The following is a 22,196-nucleotide window of genomic DNA, read 5'->3' on the forward strand; positions in this document are numbered from 1 at the left end:
AAAGACAGTCTTTGTGCATTTTTACCAACTGATCTTCAATCAATATCACATTTGTCGTAATTTGAGTACTGTGAATGGTACTTTTTTTGTCGTTCTTTCAAATAATCATTTGTTTTGCTCTCTATTTTGCATTGTCCCTATAACCCTTGAAAACCCCATTAGTTTTCCATACGAATCTTTCGGTTTGCCAGTTGCATCAAAAATGTGTTAATGGCAATAAAGAGGGAAACTTACTTTCAGAAATTGACTTGTAGTGCCTTGAGACACCTTTTAAAGCATTTTGCAGTCAACAAAATGGTTTTAAAGGGGAGACACCACCTTAGCATATTGTTTGATGTTGACTCGATGTGATTTTCTTGTGTGATTTTCTTGCAATGTCCAAAAGTGGTTTTAGATGTTTTTCTGATGAGGAAATGAGGATGATGATAATAAACCTCCAACAATATTTGAAGTTACAGTGCACATGAAGATTTCGTTAACCGTGCCATATGGTAAGCGTGAGAACATTATGATCCTTGCTGTTATTAATATTGAACAAGTGGCATCCCAGAATAAAACTTGTTTTGATAGATCATGTGCTCAGTTTATTTTTGTCCAGTTAACATGGTGCTTTGTCACTGAAATATATTCGACACAGCGAAGAAAGTTACCTCACAGTACAACAGATTCTTGATCAGTTGGGCCAATGAGCCAAGGAGTGGCAGATGGAATTTAATTCAGATAAATGTAAGGTGCTTCAATTTGGAAAAGCAAACCAGAGCAGGACCTGTACACTTAGTGTTGCTGAACAAAGAGACCTTGGAGTGCAGGTTTATAGTTCCTTGAAAGTGGAGTCTCAGGTAGATAGGATAGTGAAGAAGGGGTTTAGCAGACTTTCCTTTAATGGTCATAGAGTACAGGAATTGGGAGGTCTTGTTGCAGCTGTACAGGACATTGGTTAGGCCACTTTTGGAATATTGCATGCAATTCTGGTCTCCCTACTATAGGACGGATGTTGTGAAACTTGGAAGGGTTCAGAAAAGATTTACAAGGATGTTGCCAGGGTTGGAGGATTTGAGATATAGGGAGAGGCTGAATAGGCTAGGGCTGTTTTCCCTGGAGCATTGGAGGCTGAGGGGTGACCTTGCAGAAGTTTACAAAATCATGAGGGGCATAGATAGGATGAATAGACAAGGTCTTTTCCCTGGGTTTGGGGAGTCCAGAAATAGAGGACATCGGTTTAAGGTGAGAGAGGAAAGATTTAAAAGGGACCTAAGGGGCAACTTTTTCACAGAGTGTGATGCATTTATGGAATGAGTTGCCAGAGGAAGTGGTGGAGGCTTGTACAATTTCAACTTTTAAAAGGCATCTGGATGGGTATATGAATGGGAAGGTTTTAGAGGGATATGGGCCAAGTGCTGGCAAATGGGACTAGATTAGGTTAGGATATCCGATTGGCATGGATGAGTTGGACTGAAGGGTCTGTTTCTATGCTGTATATCTCTAACTCTATGACTCTCAGTCTGAAAATGTTTTTCTTCAACAACAGCATGTAAGATTATTACACAAAAGAGGGAGCATAAAATAAACACCGTTATATATCTAAGGCAGTTACAAAGATCTAACACAACCCGCAATACAAGTTTTGACCTGTTTCCAACCACTATCACATCCAGTAACTTAAATCCAGAGAAATTGTACTCCTCTGTACTATTTTGTTATCTGTTTGATCTTTAGCATCTGCAGAGCTTTTATGCTGCCTATTTGAATCAGTTTCAACACATGTTCTTGGTCTTTTGTGAGCACTTTGTTCTTGTTTCAAAGTAATCGTAGTTAGCTTGGACTAATAATCTGTTATCTCGTAACTCAAATCATGCTACATCTTTAGTAAAGAGTGCAATGAAAGAAGAATTTACAATATGCAGAACAAACTTGAGTATCTGAATATCAATTATCCGAATTTTGGATTATCCAAACAAGATCTCATGGTACCTGTACATGCATTTTAATTGAAGTTGGAAAATTCTATTCCTCATCCATTTAATACATCATTTTCTAAGTTTGAACAGGAATATAGATGCAAATATGCTGTATTAAATAATTAACTTCAAATATATACTCGACATGACATCACAGTTAAGTGTTACACTTTTTTTATAAAAAGGCTTTTCAATAGTTATTCTCCGAGGACAAAAGTTTGTGACTGTGAACACACAAGAACAACATATGTGCAAGCTCGAGCTGTGTGCGCAAACAGTAAGATTCCCTCTCCGATTGACTGACTCGTTCTGTTTTGCAAACCCAACAATTTTTTTTTCCTCAGCTCATTCTGCGGAGAGTTAAGTTAAACAATGCACTGCCACTTTTCATTTCAATTGTTTCTTCCTCCCGCTATCCCATGACGACTTTTTTCAAAACAAAAAGTAGTTCAATATCTTTCAGCTGACAAGAAAATTCAATGTAACTTTTGTTTTGATGGGGAGAGCAAATCGCAGTGCGTTAGCACATGTGAAAATAAATGAGAGGAAACCTGAGGAAAATATTACTGCCCCTAAAAAGAAAATAGTGAGAGGACGAAAACTGAAGTCAGCGAAAACATCTTCCCTCTCTCTCTCTCGTATTCCCCCCTTTGTTTTGCACCTCTCTCTTTGCGGGCTTGGCGGTTGCTGAGGAGGAAGGGACAACACTTGGTTAGCCTGGATGGCGGGATGACACTGAATAGAAAGATGCCAGATGTTGTCGAGGACCGGGATAAAACCGAGGAAATATCAGTGAAACATTTCACGGACTTCAGTCAAACTCTAGCCAAAAAGTGATTTTATTTGTAAAATATCGTGAATTTTTAAGCAATATCCAGTGTTTGTACACATTTTATCAATTGAATGAAATAAAAACTCTGTAAACATGCTTTTTTACATAATTATGTTCAGTATGGCTTCCTTTGTTTACAATCAGATAAGTTAACCGAACAAAATACTCCCTGCTCACCTCATTCGGATAATTGAGGTTGTTCTATAGAACCATGTGATCACTACAACAGTCAACAAAGTAAATTTTCAAATCTCCAGTAATGAGCTACTGAGGATCTGAAATCTGAATACAGGCTGTTGTCAGGAACAACAGTTTAATACATGCTCTTGCTAACAACAAAATGGCTTCTTAATGCAAGTAACATGACAACATGGCTTTAGGCTGCAAATTGACAATTCTGCTTAAAGTGGTTTTTAACCCTGCTAAAAGTTGCATTCTTCAATTAACCATAAAGTACTGAAACAAAGATTAGCAGACAATGCTTCCTTTACAGCATAGAAATGACTAGACAAGATAAGATATTACTAGCCATCCTAACTGACCTTGCAAGTGCATGTGCAAAGGGAGATAAAGAAGCTTGGATGTGTAAACAAAAGTTCGTTCCCAGGAAACGTCATTAGGTTAAGTTGCTGTCAATAATGTCAATTTTTTATTAAATTTGATTGGTAATTGTTTTCAATCTGCTCTGTAACACCATGGTTGTACTTCTTTTCAAAAATGATATGGAAGTGTCTTTGTCTTAAGCCATGTATGCAGTTTCTCATAGGGACACAGAAGTGTTTAACCTCTGTCTTGCTGGACAAGGTATGGACAAGGCCTTGGTGATAAGAAAGTGTGAAATCTTACAGAACCAGACTGAATTGCTAGTGTTTATTGACTGATCGCGGAACTGAGACCTTCCCCTAACTCCCCGGGGAGTCCAGATCTTTACTACAACTCAGGACAAATAGATCTTCATGGGTTGACTGAGAAAGAGAAACTGATTTACACTTTTGTTTTAAAAAACTGGATACAAGTTTCATCAATCTATTTGGGAACATTTTCAATATAACCAGCATAGATACATTGAAGTGGCATGGGGCTGGCAATGCACTGATCACCCAGAGGCCTCAGCTAATGGGGGTATTCAGTTCAAATCCAACGGGGGTAGCTCCTGGAATTTAAATTCAGTTAATAAATCTGGTCTGAGTAACTGTGACTGTGAAACTATGATTGTTGTGAAACGTGATCCCACAGCATCCTTTTTTTTAGGGAGAGAAATCTGCCAGCCTCACTCAGGCCCACATGTGACTCCAGTACTATTGCTGATTTTTAACCACAATCTAAAACACCCCAGCAAGGCAGTCAGGTCAAGGACAAATAAACACTGGCAATAAATGTCACATTTGGTGGTGCCCCCACCTCCCATGAAAGAACTTTTAAAAAGCGACTTGGTGCATTGGGGATTATCTTGTCTGGGTTAGTTGAAGAGAAATGAGGCAATATAAACATTAGGTGGAGCTATTCGGCTAAAAATGTGTTTTTTGACAACGTAACTCAGTGGGGCTCAATAGTTTCATATTGGCTCAATCGTGTAATGTGTTTCAACGAGGTTTTTGATACTGTCATTACTATAGAGCATAATCCTAGATCAGTTATCAATCATTTAATTCCGATATGTCATTTTTTTTTAAAGGCAAGTGCTGCAGCCAAACAAATGTGGATGTAAATTCACTGTTTAATGTCGGGTATCACCCATCTAAAACACAAAGGAGACCACAAAAAGCTTTTCGCAGAGGGTCCCAAGTCTTTGAATCTCTCTTTCTGAATGGGTGGGAGAAGTAGAGCCCTTGAACATTTTTAAAATGGAGGTAGATTGATTCTTTTTAAAAAGAAGTGAAATATTTTCAGGGCTGGGTGGGAATGAGGATTTCTGCTTATAATCAGATCATTCATGATCTAATGGAAGGGCAGCGCATGCTCAAAGCACTGAAGAGCCCATGCCTGCTCCAAGCCATTGAACATATCTGGAGAAGATCCTGGATTGTCACACACCCGACGAGGTGTCAAGGAAGCATCAAGCAAATTGATTAGAGGGAGAAATGTACCATAAAAAATTAAATCTCTACTGAGTTATTCCAGCTGTGATCATGATAGGAAAAAAGAAAGCAGTCTGGGCAAGAGACATGTTTAATGGTCAGCTTACAAGAATACACAAGAACAGTGGTTAAAATCCAGTTCAGCCTTGGTTTGTGTATACTGGTGGTGTGCTAATGAGCTGAAGTACTTGACCACTATCCTGGTCTCAATTACTAATGTGCTGAGAAAGTCATAGTTGAAGAGCCAGTTGCTAAGCACCCTTACATTACAGCTAAAAGATTTCTAGCTCTGGTGTGCTAGAAAACAGGCAAAAGGATTTCGATGAATCTGCACAGCTCAAACTCTCAATAACTCTTCAACTACCACCATCAACACTATCAGTATCAAACATTGTGACAGCTACAACATTTTTCCTTCTACTCTTCTCGAACAACTTTTCTTTTAAATCTTTAATTGTTTTTGTACTCTCATTCATAATTCATATGTTATTATTTCTTTAGTGTTTTTGGTAACTAATAAACTCTCTTGTTGACATAACAGCCTAATTAAATTGGCTCCATTTGAAACATGGCTTAATTTAGTCTGGGAGCAAGATATCCAAACGAAGGGCATCCTTTTGTAGATTTTGTGACCAACGAAAGGGGGTGGATGAATAAAGAAGGGAGGCCAGTTCATTCCACCTCATCCTGGACCATGACCATTAGGCTGTCCCTTCTGGAACAGTAATAACTTGGGGAAACCTTTCCCAGGGTCTGATCATAATGACATTATTTCCTTTTGTGGTTAAAGCAAATAACTTTTGCTTTAACCTTCCAAAAAGCATTTCCTGTCAGCAATCACACTGATAGGTTCAGCTAGCAAGTTTTTTAAATATGCAGCTTCTGTTATCTGGATGAGATGCAGGTATTGACGGTCCTTTGTGATCCTAATGAGGTGGTTTCCAATGTATTTTGGATTCTTTAGACATTCAAGCTATATTCTCAATAGCCTCTCAATCCTGGTTCACCAAATGGTTAACAATGTATTGCAGATCTCCATTTCTAACTCTCGATCAATTAAGCTCCAATATAACAGAAATTGTTATAGCACATTAATGTCACCACACTTTGTTGCATTTTAAGTTTCTTTCAGTACAATACAGATTTGCATCGGTGTCTTAAGAATAGCAGAGTCAAAAGGCTGGCTGATTTTTAGAGGGATAGTGAATCTCCTTGTTGCTTCATACTCTAAAGCTTCCAGTAGCTGAGGGGGGTAGTTTTAGTGGGTGCTGAAGGATGCTAACCACTGAACTAAGTTTATCGAGGAAGATAATGCAGCCTACCTCTGGAGGCGCTTCATTTCATTTTTCTTTACAGCCTGCCTTATTATTTGACCAGAATTGTTACAAACCCTAGTACTGAATAAGTTTAGAGTCATAGAGACGTACCCTTCAGTCCAACTCATCTATGCCGACCAGATATCCTAAATTAATCTAAACCCATTTGCCAGCACTTGGCCCATATCTGTCTAAACCCTTCCTATTCATATACCCATCCAGATGTCTTTTAAATGTTGTAATTGTACCAGTCTCCTCCACTTCCTCCAGCAGCTCATTCCATACATGCATCACTCTTTGCGTGAAACAGTTGCCCCTTAGATTCCTTTTTAAATCTTTACCCTCTCATTCTAAGCCATTGCCCTCTAGTTTTGGACTCGCCCCAATACAGATAAAAGACCTTGTCTATCTACCCTATCCATGCCCCTCATGATTTTATAAACCTCTATAAGGTCACCCCTCAGCATCTGACCCCAACCTGTTCAACCTCTCCCTGTAGCTCAAATTCTCCAACCCTGGCAACATCTTTCTAAATCTTTTCTGAACCCTTTCAAGTTTCACAACATCCTTCCAATAGGAAGAAGAGAATAGCACACAATATTCCAAAAGTAGCCTAACCAAAGTCCTGTACAGCTGCAACATAACCTCCCAACTCTCATATTCTATGCTCTGGATTAGTGGTGCTGGAAGAGCACAGCAGTTCTGGCAGCATCTATGCTCTATGCTCTGACCAATAAAGAAAAGCTTACCAAATGTCGTCTTCACTACCCTACCTACCTGAGACTCTAAGTTCAAGGAACTATAACCTTGCACTTCAAGGTCTTTGTTCAGTAATACTCGCCAGGACCTTACCATTAAGTGTACAAATCCTGCTTTGATTTGCTTTTCCAAAATGCAGCACCTCGCATTTATCTAAGTTATGCGGCATCTAACACTCCTTGACCCATTGGCCCATCTGATCAAGATTCAATTGTACTCTGAGGTAACCTTCCTCGCTGTCCACTACACCTCCAATTTTTGTGTCATCTGCAAACTTACTGACTATACCTTCTATGTTCACATCTAAGTCATTTATATAAATGAAGAAAAGCAGTGGACCCAGCACCGATCCTTGTGGCACTCCACTGGTCACAGACCTGTAGTCTGAAAAGCAATCCTCCACCACCACCTACTCTCTCCTATCTCTGAGCCTGTTCTCTATCCAAATGGCTAACTCTCCCTATATTCCATGTGATCTAACCTTGCTAACCAATCTACCATGACGAACGTTGTCGAACATCTTGCTGAAGTCCCCATAGTTCACATCCACCATTCTGCCCTCATCAATCGTTTTTGTTACTTCTTCAAAAAACTCGATCAAGGTGGTGAGGCATTATTTCCCACACACAAAGCCATGTTGACTATCCCTAATCAGTCCTTGCCTTTACAAATATATGTAAATCCTATCCCTCGGGATTCCTCGATAACTTGCCCACCACCGATGTCAGGCTCATTGGTCCTGTAGTTCTCTGGCTTTTCCTTACCACCTTTCTTAAATAGTGACACCACGTGTGCCAACCTCCAGTCTTCCAGCACCTCACTGTGTCTATCGATGATACAAATATCTCTGCAACGGTCCCAGCAATCACTTCCCTAGCTTCCCACAGAGTTCTAAGATACACTTGATCAGGTCCTGGGGATTTATCCACCTTTGTGCATTTCAAGACATCCAGCACCACCACCTCTGTAATATGGACATTTTTCAAGATGTCACCGTCTATTTCCCCACATTCTATATCTTCCACGTCCTTCTCCACAGTAAACATTGATGCAAAACACTCATTTCGTGTCTCCCCCATCTCCTGTGGTTCCACATATAGACTGCCTTGCTTATCTTTGAGGAGTCCTATTCTCTCCCTAGTTATTCTTTTGTTCTTAATGTATTTATAAAACCTGTTTGGATTCTGCTTAACCCTATTTTCCAAAGCTATCTCATGTCCCCTTTCTGCCCTCCTGATTTCCCTCTTAAGTATGTGCCTACTGTCTTCATATGTTTCTAAGGATTCACTCTATCTCTGTGTCTATACCTGGCATGTACTTCATTCTTTTCTGTGACCAAAACCTCAACTTCTCTTATCATCTAGCATTCCCGATACCTACCAGCCTTGCCTTTCACTCTAACAGGAACATATTGTCTCTAGACTCGCGTTATCTCATTTTTGAAGGCTTCCCATTTTCCAGCCGTCCCTTTACCTGCAAACATCCGCACCCAATCAACATTTGAAAGTTCTTGCCTATTGGCCTTCCTCCAGTTTAGAACTTCAAGTTTTAGATCCAGTGTATCCTTTTCCCTCACTACTTTAAAACTAACAGAATTATGGTCACTAGTCCCAAAGTGCTCTCCCACTGACGCCTCAGTCACCCGCCCTGCCTTATTTCCCAAGAATAGGTTGTTTTACACCCTCTCTAGAAGGGACATCCACATACTGAATCAGAAAATTTTCTTGTACACACTTAACAAATTTCCCTCCGTCCAACCTTTAACACTATGGCAGTCCCAGTCTATGTTTGGAAAGTTAAAATCCCCTTCCATAACACAGATAACAAAGATCTCCTTACAAATTTGTTTCTCAATTTCCCACTGACTATTGGGAGTCTGTAGTGCAATTCCAGGAAGGTGATCATCCATTTCTTATTTCTCAGTTCCACACAAGTAACTTTCCTGTACATATTCCCAGGAATATACTCCCTGAGTACAGCTGTAATGCTGTTCCTTATCAAAAATGCCACTCCCTCTCCTCTCTTGCCTCCCTTTCTATCCTTGCAATGGCATTTGTATCCTGGAACATTAAGCTGCCAGTCCTGACCATCACTGGGCCATGTCTCTGTAATTGCTATGATATTAAGAGTGTGGTGCAAGAAAAGCAAAGCAGATCAGGGAGCTTCGGAGGAGCAGGAGAGTCGACTCCACCGCTCTTCAGATGCTGCCTGACTTGCTGTTCTTTTCCGGCACCACACTGTCAACTCTAATCTCCAGCATCTGCAGTCCGTGCCGTGGGCGGCACGGTGGCACAGTGGTTAGCAGTGCTGCCTCACAGCGCCAGAGACCCGGGTTCAATTCCCGCCTCAGGCGACTGACTGTGTGGAGTTTGTACATTCTCCCCGTGTCTGCGTGGGTTTCCTCCGGGTGCTCCGGTTTCCTCCCACAGTCCAAAGATGTGCAGGTGAATTGGCCATGCTAAATTGCCCATAGTGTTAGGTAAGGGGTAAATGTAGGGGTATGGGTGGGTTGCGCTTCAGCGGGTCAGTGTGGACCTGTTGGGCCGAAGGGCCTGTTTCCACACTGTAATCTAATCTAGTCCTCACTTTCGCCTAATTGCTATGATTATCCCAGTCCCATGTTGTAAACCATGCCCTGAGTTCATCTGCCTTCCCAAGAGGCCTAACAAGGCCTCTTGCATTGAAATAAATGCAGTTTAACTTACCTCGTTCTCTGCTTTGTTCCTGTCTGCCCTGACTGTTTGTTTGACTTGTTCCTTTTCCCAACTGTACCAGTTTCAGACTGATCTCTTTCCTCTCCACCTCAGTGGGTCCACCTACCCCCCAAACTTGCTGGTTTAAATCCTCTCAAGCAGCTCGAGCAAATCTCAGGGACTTCCTTTTTTAAATTTCTGCCTAACACTTTATATTCTCCCTTCAGAATCTCATCCTTTTTCATTCCTATGTTGCTAATTCCTGTGTATATAACGGCCTCCTGTCGGCTCCAGTCCCCTTTGAGAATATTTTGCTCTCTCTCCAAGATATCCTTGATCCTGGCACCAGGGGCACAACACGCCATTCTGATTTCTTGCTGTTAGCCCCTGATGAGAGAATCCCCGATCGCAACTGATCATTTAGAACCTAATGTACCTCTGGTTACATTAGAGCTAGTCTCAGTACCAGAAACTGAGCTGTTTGTGCTACATTTCCCTGAGTTTCCATCACCCTCTCCGTTTTCCAAAACAGCATACTTGTTTATGATGGAGATAGCCATGGGAGACCCCTGCACTACCTGCCTCCCTCTCCTACCTTTCCTGGAGGTAACCCACCTGATTGTATCTGTGGTTTTTCTCCCTTCCTATAACTGCCATCCATCCAACCACCCCCCCCACCCCCAGCTCCTGTAAATTCCTCATTGCCCCAACTGCTGCTCCAACAATCCATGCAATATGATAGGATTCGCAACCAAACACATTTAATGCTGACGTAATCATTAGTAACATGGAAATTCTCCCTAATCTCCCAAATCTGACAGGAAGAGCACATCATTCTACTAAAGGCCATCTTTGCACTTTAACGGTCTCCAGAAAAAAGCACAGTCTTACAGCTCTAAAAATCACCGCTCCATGCTAACTTACTACCTATGTTTTATATTTTTAAATTTTAATCAAGAGACAGATCTCAATAAAACATATAACCAAAACAGGCAGCAAGGTTACACTTAAAAATCATGCACTTATCTGCTCCTGTGCAATGAGTTCTCCCATCCATGTTCCTCCAAGGTCAGCTGTGAATTCCAGAGTTTGTTCATTTTGCTTAGACGCAATCTGTCCAGAAATGCTTGAACTCAAACAGCAAAGGCAGTAGCTGTGCAGATTCACAGCTGTGTCAGACAGCAGTGCAGGTCGGTCTCTCACACTCACTCTCTCGCTCTCACACATACATGTACACGCACACTTGCTCACTGGCCATAAGTGCGGTAATTTCGATCTTGGATTACCTAGAATCGTTCATTTTATCTTGGTCTTCTGACATTATGAACAGGTTATAAGGGGGTAAATAGATATTGAATTATTTTCCTCATCAGCAAAATAGTGGTGTGGACACCAAGCTTATCACAAATGCTTACTCTTTCAAAGGGTAATTAAGATAATTGCATTGAAGTAGGGGAATAACAAAGTTCATGGGGAGCTAGTACAATGGAATGAAAGCAGCTGGTTTCAACCAGCATAGAATTGAGGGGCAGAGTGGCTTGTCTCTGTGCTGACATTCCAATAATTCTGAATAGAAATGCAAAATATAAGAACTCAACCTTTAAATTACTGTTGTACATAATAGATGTCTGTTGTTCTGTTAAAATATCAGCAGTGTGCAGCTTATACAAATTTTCTTATTTCCTTTTTTATTTCTGTTTAGTGTTAAATGCCTTCAGAAAACAGTGAAGGACTCTTACCACATTATGTGTAAACCCTGTGCTTTCAAATTGGAACTCTGCGCCAAATGTGGGAAGAAAGAAGAGATTGTGTATCCGTATGTATTTTTTTTGCAACACTTTATAATTGGTGAGGAAATAATGGAATCTTCCAGATCCCAACAGGAAAGATAATTTTCAAAAGCCAATGAAATCCTATGGTACAAAATTTGGAACTTTTATTCTCCTAGTTTTTATTTTGTTTTCCAGTAACATGGACAGTGCAGGCAAGGTCGTGCTTGTTGTCCATCCCTCATTGCCCTTGCCAACCAAGTTCTCCTACTGTACAGCCAGCAATGTAATGTTGTTTAAGCTACATAGACTCATTGAATGTTAACACCACAGAGGATAGGCGTGACTGACTTTGTGCATATGACTGCTGTGAGAGAAACCCAGTTAGTCCCATACCAGTGCATGTTCCCTGTGGCCCTGCAAACTATTTCTTCAGATAATTGTGCAATTCCCGTTTTATTGAAAACTTGAACTGAACCACCGCACTGTCAGTCAGTACGTTTCAGATCCTAAGTAATTGTGGCATTTTCTTTAAAAAAAGACTTGCTCTCACTGTCTCTGGTTCTTTTACCATTCACTTTCAATAGGTGTCCAATGGTTCTTACTGCTTCTGCAAATAGGAGCATTTGCTCCCTATGTATTCTCATGGCTTTGAAGACCTCTTTTGAAACATCTCTCAATCTTTCTTTTAAGGGGAAGAACACCAGTTTCTTGAATAAGTTAAGTCTTTCATCCCAGGAACCTTTCTTATCAATCTTTTCTACTTTGAATGCCAAAATGGGCCACCAAGGCATGTGCAGATGAGACCACAATTTGCTGTGACAGGCTTCAGGATTGGTCTGTGCACAGGCTGCTCCATCACTGCAGTGTGTAGAATGCTCCACCCTTTTAGTTGTTTAAAGCAAGAGCCCAATCCGCTGTGCTGACCCAAGTGAAAACGAACTGCTGGAGAAGTTCAGCAAGTCTGGCAGCATCTGTGGAGAGAATATCGTTTTGAATCCAGTGACCCTTCTTTGGAAAGCACTGGCCTCAGCTACTTCTCACGCTTCCACACACAGATTCAGTCCGTGGCTGAGTAGAAAGTGGCTGCTCAAAAGGAAGAGAAATGTCGATCAGCCAAGATCCCAGTGTGTACAAGCAGTGTGTTTATATTGTCAGTGCCATATTTGTGACAGACAGCTGCTGCTACAGCTGGGGCAGTGGTGAACAGAAGCATTTAATACAAGATCTTCATTGATATGATGTGTTTCTGGACCATAGTATATGCTATGAGTCTGTTAACCAATAGATTAGTGATATTCTCTCAGCAATGAGCAGGATGTGCATCCTCAGTAGCATCTGCCTTTGTCAACATTAAGCTGACTCGCATATGCATGGTGGTTCATAATGGAACAATATTTCAGAAAATCTTGATGCATTTCAGAATTGGAAGCAACAAACAATTTTATCTTCAAAAATATGACAATTCTTTCAAATAAAAGCTGGTCATGTAATTTTGGGTCCAAGGTAAATCCATTGCAAAAACTGGTGGGATTGTATTTGTTAACATAATCCATGGTCATCAACAAGAAGTCAGAAACTATCCCCCCCTCTTTTTTTTATATAAGCAAACATACAACTGATAAAGAACATAACATCAAGTTAGTACATTTGCTTTAAAATAATTATTATCTGTAATAAAAACAGGAAATGCCTGGAATGCTTCCCAAGTCTGGCGACATCATTGGAGAGAGAAGCAGATTTAATGGAACTGATTTTAACTTTTTTTTTTAAATGAATGGGTTTTGAGTGAGTTAACCATTTCAAGTCAATTAGCTGTCACTGCTAATATTGACTGCACAATCCAGTTCCACTTGTAGAAGGACCCAGACTGCAGACTGTCCCTCAAGGGGCACACAGATATAGCCAGAGTGAAGGCCCTTTCTTTCCTTCTTACCCGTTTGCCAAGGATTAAGTCCAAGTTGAACCTATAGGTGGTCAGTGGGCCCAGGAGCAGAGAGATGAATCTGCTCACTTGTCCAGTCCCTACCATTGCATGAACTGTGGAAGTGAAGCGCAGGAAGAAACTGAGGAGCAACTTGTTCAAACAGTGATGGAGGAGGCTGCAGCTGTACTCATTGGACCAAAGTATTGAACAGCGTCTCATCCAAATACCAAAACATGTAGGCATTTTCTTGTCGATACCGTGAGGTTTATAAGGTGCCGAATTGTGTTCTATGTCTCATTCATTCAAAGTTCACGTGTTAATATTATCCCACATTTTTGAGACAGAGCAGAAGTCATCTTAAGACAGCTTTATAGATTGACTGACTGTTTAATGACACGTGCAAGCTTGTAGCTGATCTTCTCTGCAACAACAGATTGAGATGGCTTGGTGAACACATCTAACTATTCACCATCCTGCCAGACCAGTGACTGAATTCGGTGCAACATATTACCCTGATGTATTCACCATTATAGAGTCATTGAGATGTACAGCATGGAAACAGACCCTTCAGTCCAACTCATCCATGTCGACCAGATATCCCAACCCCATTCTAGTCCCTCCTGTCAGCACCTGGCCCATATCCCTCCAAACCCTTCCTATTCATATACCCATCAAGATGCCTTTTAAATGTTGCAATTGTACTAGCCTCCACCCCACTTCCTCTGCCAGCTCATTCCATACACGCACCACCCTCTGAGTGAAAAAGTTGCCTCTTAGGTCTCTTTTATATCTTTCCCCTCTCACCCTAAACCTATGCCCTCTAGTTCTGGGCTCCCCCACCCCAGGGAAATGACTTTGTCTATTTATTCTATCCATACCCCTCATGATTTTATGAACCTCTATAAGGTCACCCCTCAGCCTTTGATGCTCCAGGGAAAACAGCCCCAGCCTATTCAACCTCTCCCTTTAGCTCAAATCCTCCAGCCCTGGCAACATCCTTGTAAATCTTTTCTGAACCCTTTCAAGTTTCACAACATCTTTCCGCTTGGAAGGAGACCAGAATTGCATGCACTATTCCAGCAGTGGCCTAACCAATGTCCTGTACAGCCACAACATGACCTCCCAACTCCTGTACTCAATACTCTGACCAGTAAAGGAAAGCACACCAAACACCTTCTTCACTATCCTATCTACCTGTGACTTCACTTTGAAGGAGCTATGAACCTGCACTCCAAGATCTCTTTATTCAGCAACACTCCCTAGGACCATACCATTAAGTGTATAAGTCCTGCTAAGATTTGCTTTCCCAAAATGCAGTACCTCACATTTATCAAAATTAAATTCCATCTGCCCACTTCTCAGCCCATTGGCCCATCTGGTCAAGATCCCATTGTAATCTGAGGTAACCTTCTTTGCTGTCCACTACAACTCCAATTTTGGTGTCATCTGCAAACTTATTAACACTACCTCTTATGCTCACATCCAAATTATTTACATAAATGTTTCCTTGCTTGTCCTTACCGGCTTTCTTGAACAGTGGCACCACGTTAGCCAACTTCCAGTCTTCCGGCACCTCACCTGTAACTATCTCAGTAAGAGGCCCCGCAATCACTTCCCTAGCTTCCCACAGACTTCGAGGGTACACCTGATCAGGTCTTGGGGATGTATCCACTTTTATGCCTTTCAAGGTTGAATCATTTATGTAAATGATTGTCTGTGTGGAGTTTGCGCATTCTCCCCATGCTCCGGTTTCCTCCCACAATCCAAAGATGTACAGGTTAGGCGAATTGGCCATGCTAAATTACCCACAGTGTTAGGTGCATTAGTCAGAGGGAAAATGGGTCCGGGTGGGTTACTCTTCAGAGAATCGCTGTAGATTTTTGGGCCGAAGGGCCTGTTTTCATACTGTAGGGAATCTAAAACAAAAATAATGAAAAGTAGTGGACCCAGCACCAATCCTTCTGGCAGTCCACTGGTCACAGGCCTCCAGTCTGAAAAACAAGCCTCCATCACCATCCTCTGCCCTCTATCTTTGAGCCAGTTCTGTATCCAAATTGTGAGTTTTCCCTGTATTCCATGACATCTGACCTTGCTCACCAGTCTCTCATGGGGAACCTTGGCAAATGCCTTACTGAAGTCCACATAGATCACATCTACCACTGCCCTCATCAATCCTCTTTGTTACTTCTTCAAAAAACTCAATCAAGTTTGTGAGGCATGATTTCCCACGCATAAAGCCATGTTGACTATCCCTAATCAGTCCTTGCCTTTCCAAATACATGTACATCCTGCCCCTCAGGATTCCCTCCAACAACATGCGCACCACCAACGTTAGGCTCACGCATATATAGTTCTCTGGCTTGTCCTTACCACCCTTCTTGAACAGTGGCACCACGTTAGCCAACCTCCAGTCTTCCAGCACCTCACCTGTAATATCGATGATACAAATGTCTCAGTAAGAGGCCCAGCAATCACTTCCCTAGCTTCCCGCAGACTTCGAGGGTACATCTCCCTGGGGTCAGGTCCTGGGGATGTATCCATTTTATGCCTTCCAAGACATCCAGCCCTTCATCCTCTGTAATATGGAATTTTTCAAGATGACACCATCTATTTCCCTTCATTCTATATCTTCCATGTCCTTTTCCACATTAAATACTGATGCAAAATACTCGTTTAGTATCTGCCCCATCTCCTGCGGCTCCACACAAAGCCAGCCTTGCTGATCAGGTTTGGGGCAATCACTATCAGGCTGGTGTAGAGCCAGTATTCTACACAATCCCCACTGGGGAGTTCGGTTAAAATTCTCCCTTTGTTACTGCAAATTGAAGAATTCAATTTCCTGCCAATTAGGGGCGTATTTAACTTCCTTACTAAGTTAATTTACTTGGGTTTATCAGGGAAAGTTCCCAACCACATTGTGCAGGTTCCACCAATAAGGACTATTTCAACTGCAGGCTACAGGCATTGTTAATCACCTAAGTTTAAAAAAAATGCTGAATGTTTTGTTTTGACACTTGCAGACTCTAATCCTTGTACTGAAGCCACGTTCTACACTATCTTCTATAACTCAATTGTCTATTTATCTGAACGGAAAGCATCCTTAGCAACTGTGCAATCTCATTCAATGGAACTGATCTGTTCAGTGGAACGTAGTACCACATTGGTGGCTAATGTTGTTTTACCTGCGTTAGGGAGCTAAAGCTGGATGAACGTTGGATCATTCAGGAGGCTGAGGGGGTGATAGAGAGGAATTATAGAGAGGCCATCACACCTAGGTTGCAGGTTATAGGGAGCTGGGTGATGATCAAGAGAGAGAAAGGGAATGGGCACACAGTGCAGGGACCCTCTGTGGCTGTTCCCCTCAATAATAAATATACCATTTTGGATACTGTTGAGGGGGATGACCTACCAGGAGAAAGACTCAGCAGCCAGTCTCTGGCACTGAGCCTGACTCTGTGGTTCAGAAGGGAGGAGGGTGAATAGGAGAGCGATTCTGATAGGGAATTCAATGGTGAGAGGAACAGACAGGAGTTTCTGTGGTTGCAAACGAGACTGCCGAATGGTATGTTGCCTCCTGGGTTCCAAGGTGAGGGATGTCTCGGATTGAGTCTCTCGGATTCCTAAGGGGCAGAGAGAGCAGCCAGAAATCATGGTCCGCATCGGTACCAATGACATGGCTAGGAATAGGGATGAGGACCTGAAAAGAGAATATTGGAAGTTATGTTGGATTCTAAAAGGCAGGATGAGCAGGGCAGTAATTTCAGGATTGCGACTGGTGTTATGGGCTAGTGAGGCTAGGAGCAGAGAGCTCGTGCAGTAAAACACGTGGCTGCAGGGCTGGTGTAGGAGGGAGGGCTCCAGATTTGTGGATCATTGGGATATCTTCTGGGGAAGGTGGGACCTGTGCCAGAAGGATGGGTTGCATCTGACCTGCAGGCACACCAGTATCCTGGGCGGGAGGTTTATGAGATCTCTTTGGGAGGGTTTAAACTGGATTGGCAGGCGTGTGGGAAGCGGAGCTACAGATCTGAGGATGGAGTAGCTAATGAACAGCCAGATACAGTATGCAGAGAGTCTGTGAGGAGGGATAGACAGTTGATAGGGCAAAGGTGCAGTCAGTATGATGGATCGAGGTGTGTCTATTTTAACACAAGATGTATCAGCAATAAGAGGCATTGAGCATGGCTCAGTACTTTGAACTATGATGTGGCCATTACAGGGTCAGGAATGGTTGTTGGATGTTCCAAGGTGTAGATGTTTCAATAGGAAAAGGAAGGGAGGTAAAAGAGGTGGGGGAGTGGCATTGCTGATCAGCGATAGTATCACAGCTGCAGAAAGGGAAGTAGTGTAGAGGGTTTGTCTTCAGAATCAGTGTGGGTGGAGGTCAGAAACAGGAAAGGAGCAGTCACTTTACTGGGAGTTTTCTACAAACCCCCCAATAGGAACAGAATGGCAGAGGAGCAGATTGGGACACAGATTTTGGAAAGGTGCAGAAGTAACAGGGTTGTTGTCGTCGGTGACTTTAACTTCCCTCGTATTGATTGGAACCTCCTTAGTTCAAATAATTTGAATGGAGCAGTTTTTGTCAGGTGTGTCCAGGAAGGATTCCTGACTCTATATGTGGGGAGGCCATATTGGATTGGTGCTTGGGAACGAACCAGGCCAGGTGTCAGATCTCTCGTGGGAGAGTATTTCCGTGATAGTGATCACAACACCCTGACCTTTCCAATAGTCATGGAGAGGGATAGGTGCAGCTAGTATGGGAAAGTATTTATTTGGGTACAGATGTTCTCAGGGAAATGCACGACAGAAATGAAGGTTGTTTAGGGAGTACTTGCTAATAGTGCTGGACAGGTTTGTCCCACTGAGGCAAAGAAGGGATGGTAGGGTGAAGGAACCTTGGGTGACAAGGAATGTGGAACATCTAGTCAAGAAGAAGAAGGAAGCTTACTTAAGGTTGAGGAGGCAGGGAACTGATAGGGCTGTAGAGGGTTACAAGGTAGCCAAGAAGGAACTGAAGAATGGACTTAGGAGAGGTAAAAGGGGACATAAACAAGCATTAGCGGGTAGGATTAAGGAAAACCCTAAGACATTCTACACTTATGTGAGGAACTAGAGGATAGCCAGAGTGAGGGTAGGGCTGATCAGAAAAAGTGGAGGGAACTTGTGCCTGCAGTAAAGGAGGTTGGGGAAGTTCTAAATTAATACTTTGTTTCAAAAAGTATTCACTACTGAGAGGGACATTAACCTTTATGAGGACATCGTGAAACAGGCTGATATGCTCAAACAGGTTGATATTAAAAAGGAGGATGTGCTGAAAATTTTGAAAAATATAAGGTTTGCTAAGTCCCCTGGGCCAGAGGGGATATGCCAAAGGTTACTACAGGAAGTGAGGGAAGAGATTGCTGTGCGTTTGGTTTTTTTTTTCATCCTCACTGTCTACTGGAGTAGTGCCAGGTGATTGGAGGATGGCAAATGTTATTCCCTTTTTCAAGAAAGGGAATAGGGATAACCCTGGGAATTACAGGACAGTCAGTCTTATGTCTATGGTAGGCAAATTATTGGAGTGGATTCTGAGAGACAGCATTTATGATTACTTGGAAAACCATAGTTTAATTATAGAAAGCATGGCTTTTGGAGGGCAAGTCATGCCTCACAAACCTTATTGAATTCTTTGAGGACGTGACAAAGCATATTGATGAAGATAGAGCAAGGGATATGGTGTGCACGGAGTTTTGAAAGGCTTTTGATAAGGTTCCTCATGATCGCCATATTCAGAAAGTAAGGAGGCATGGGATGCAGGGAAGTTTGGCTGTCTGGATACAGAATTGGCTGACCATAGAAGACAAATGATGGTAATAGATGGAAAGTATTCAGCCTGGAGCTTGCTAACCAGTGGTGTTCCACAGGGATCTGTTCTGGGTCCTCTGCTCTTTGTGATATTTATAAATGACATGGATGTGGAAATGGAAGGATTGGTTAGTAAGTTTGCTGATGACATGAAGGTTGGTGGAGTTGTGAATAGTGTGGAGGTTGTTGTAGGTTGCAGTGGGACATTGACAGGATGCAGAGATGGGCTGATAAGTGGCAGGTGGAGTTCAATCTGGAAAGATGTGAAGTGATTCATTTTGGAAGATTAAACTTGTATGCAGATTACAGGGTTAAAGGCAGGATTTTTGGCAGTGTGGAGGAACAGGGGGATCTTGGGGTCCACATCCATAGATCCCTCAAAGGTGCCACCCAAGTTGATAGGGTTGTTAAGGTGTATGGTGTGTTGGCTTTCATTAGCAGGGGGATTGAGTTTAAGAGCCGTGAGTTATGCTGCAATTCTCTAAAGCCCTGATTGGAATATTGTGTTCAGTTCTAGTCACCTCATTATAGGAAGGGTGTGGAAGCTTTGAGAGGGTACAGAGGAGATTTATCAGGATGCTGCCTGGACTGGACGTCATGTCTTATGAAGAAAGGTTGAGGGAGCTCAAGCTTTTCTCATTGGAGCGAAGAAGGATGAGAGGTGACTTGATAGACGTGTACAGGATGATGACAGAGGCAGATAGAGTGAATAGTCAGAGACTTTTTCCCAGGGCAGAAATGGCGATCACAAGGGGGCATGATTTAAAGGTAATTGGAGGTTAGTTTGGGGGGGCTGTCAGAGGTATGTTCTTTACACAGTATGTGGTGGGTGTCTGGAAATCACTGCCAGCGGTGGTAGTAGAGTCAGATACATTAGGGACATATAAGCGGGTTTTGGATAGGTGCATGGATGATAGTAAAATGAAGGGTATGTCGGTTAGTTTGACCTTAGAGTAAGATAAAAGGTTGGCACAATATCATGGGCCGAAGGGCCTGTACTGTTCTATATACACAAGCCTTGCCACACCCATCGCTGCAGTAGACTTAAATGGTCGCTACTTTAAAGAAGATCAAGGCTGTTCTCCCTGCTGTTTTGGCTTATATTTATTCTCTGACCAACTTCCAATGACTTTGTGATTATCAGGTAGCTATTTATGGGAGCTTGCTATGTGCAATTAGCTGCCAGTTTTCCTACAGCAGTGACCACAGTTTGTTGGTAGTGAAACCCTTTGTGAACCTACTGAAGATATGAAAGCACTATGTAGATTTTCTTTTTACGCTTTGGATGAGGAGGTGGGTCTAATTTTCTTTTCTCCACAATCTCCAGATTGGCTTCTGAGGAAAACCAACGAGAAGACAGCAACGTTGAAATTAATCTAAGAACAAGAAGCAGACTAAACAGCGGAAAAGTGGGTGGTGGTGATGATGATGATGATGACAACAGTATTGCTGACTCTGATTTTGATAGTGATGCGGGTAATGATGTAAAAGACGACGTTAATTTCATTCAATCCTCTTTAACTCCTCTGCCCACTCCACATATGAATGCAGCATTGCATAAAAACAACTCATCAAAGACTAAAGGAACTGAGGCACATGGCATGCTCAATATTTCTATGTTGACTCTGGATGCATGAGAGATCTCGATCATAACATTATAATCTTAAATTACAATCTTCCAGGAATATACATGACTTATGTATCCTGTTGTGTTTTTGTTTGTGTAGCATGAAACCAAGTGCTCGGGCATGTGAATCTGGTAAATATTAAACTAATATGCTGGAGATTGGGATTGTAAGGGCAAACTGTAGATGGATGCACGTTGTGTTTGATGTGTTATGCTGTTGCAGTTTTGAAGGAATGTACATTGAATTCATTGGCACCTTACTTAGTTTTCAGTTTATGGCCAGCAACTTGACCAATCCGCATATTTTGCTCATGCAGCATAAATTGTTGCTCCCTTTTGAAATTTGCCATTGTTGCATCTCTTCTGATGACTGCAAGATGAACATTTCTGAACTACTCCAATTCTGTACTACCAAACAATGATTGTTTTATTTGGATCATCTTTCAAATAAAGTGAAATATTGGATTCCAACGTTCTACTTGAGTGAGTTAAACTATAAGAAATCATACTGTTATCTTTCCTTTTTTTAATCACACTGTATTTTGTCTCTGTTTTCTTCTTCTGCTTTAGTTGGTCCAGAGTATCTAAACAGGAAATGCTGGAAACACTCAACAGGTCAGGGAAGATTTGTGAAAAGGGAAATGGCCTGATAGCCTTTCATTCGAACTGGAGAGATGAGCAGAAATCCTGTTGGGAGAGAGAGGAATTCAAAGCCAGGCTTCCTTGTCAAAAAGAAATGGTGAATTAAAGCTCTGAAGATGTTGTGAAGTTCAGCACCTGCTAGAAATCTGACTAAAAACAGGAAATACTCAGGGGTAGCTAGTGTTTGTCAAGAAAGAGAAAAACACGATAATGTTTCAGATTAATGATTATTCATCACAGCTAAACGTTGAATTGAAATCAAGCCTCAGCTTTGTACTTAAAGCCCTGTTTGGAATCAGACTTTCTGGAAATGTGGCAGCTTATTTTCCATATTAAATTAGCTGTATTCATATTAATGTTGGTTTGTGGCTTCCCACAAAAGCTCAGTGAAATCATCAACAGATGATTATGGAATTTCTTTGTGAAGAATTGGCAGTCTATTTAGATTTTTTTTCTCAGAAGATCAAAAATAATTTCCTTTGTGAAATATAGATTGGGTTAGCTTGGGCAATCCGACAGTCATCCAGTCTCCCATTTCAGTTGCCTAGCTCTCCCTCTGTCACCTGATTCATGTGAACACAGTCACCCGTGAAATGTACACTCGCCTATTTCACACTCGCAATCACTCCACTCATAGTCACCCAGCACCCAGAGAGAAACAGAGTCACCCTGGGGAGTTCTAAAGGTATTAATGGCAGAGATGGTGGATACATTTTTATGATTTTTTTCATAAAACTTCCCTAGA

The 22,196-nt window shown here is 41.9% G+C and overlaps 1 protein-coding gene across 2 annotated transcripts in view; it reads left to right on the forward strand.

Moving 5' to 3' along the window:
• Positions 1-21,804, forward strand: part of cunh9orf85 (chromosome unknown C9orf85 homolog) — a 31,539-nt gene extending 9,735 nt beyond the window's left edge. The window contains exons 3-5 of one of the 2 annotated variants that reach the window (XM_043716474.2): positions 11,339-11,452; positions 20,510-20,658; positions 21,380-21,804. In XM_043716474.2, coding sequence (XP_043572409.1) covers positions 11,339-11,452; positions 20,510-20,658; positions 21,380-21,459 — 343 coding nt within the window. In that variant the 3' untranslated portion in view covers positions 21,460-21,804. Of the gene's footprint in view, positions 1-11,338; positions 11,453-20,509; positions 21,288-21,379 lie in introns of those variants that run through there. The other variant, XM_043716463.2, reaches the window with a different exon arrangement.
• Positions 21,805-22,196: the final 392 nt, after the last annotated feature.

This window comes from Chiloscyllium plagiosum, unplaced genomic scaffold, assembly GCF_037043375.1.
Source record: "Chiloscyllium plagiosum isolate Xiang-an unplaced genomic scaffold, Cpla_swu_hap1 HiC_scaffold_2, whole genome shotgun sequence".
Classification (NCBI taxonomy): Eukaryota; Metazoa; Chordata; class Chondrichthyes; order Orectolobiformes; family Hemiscylliidae; genus Chiloscyllium; species Chiloscyllium plagiosum.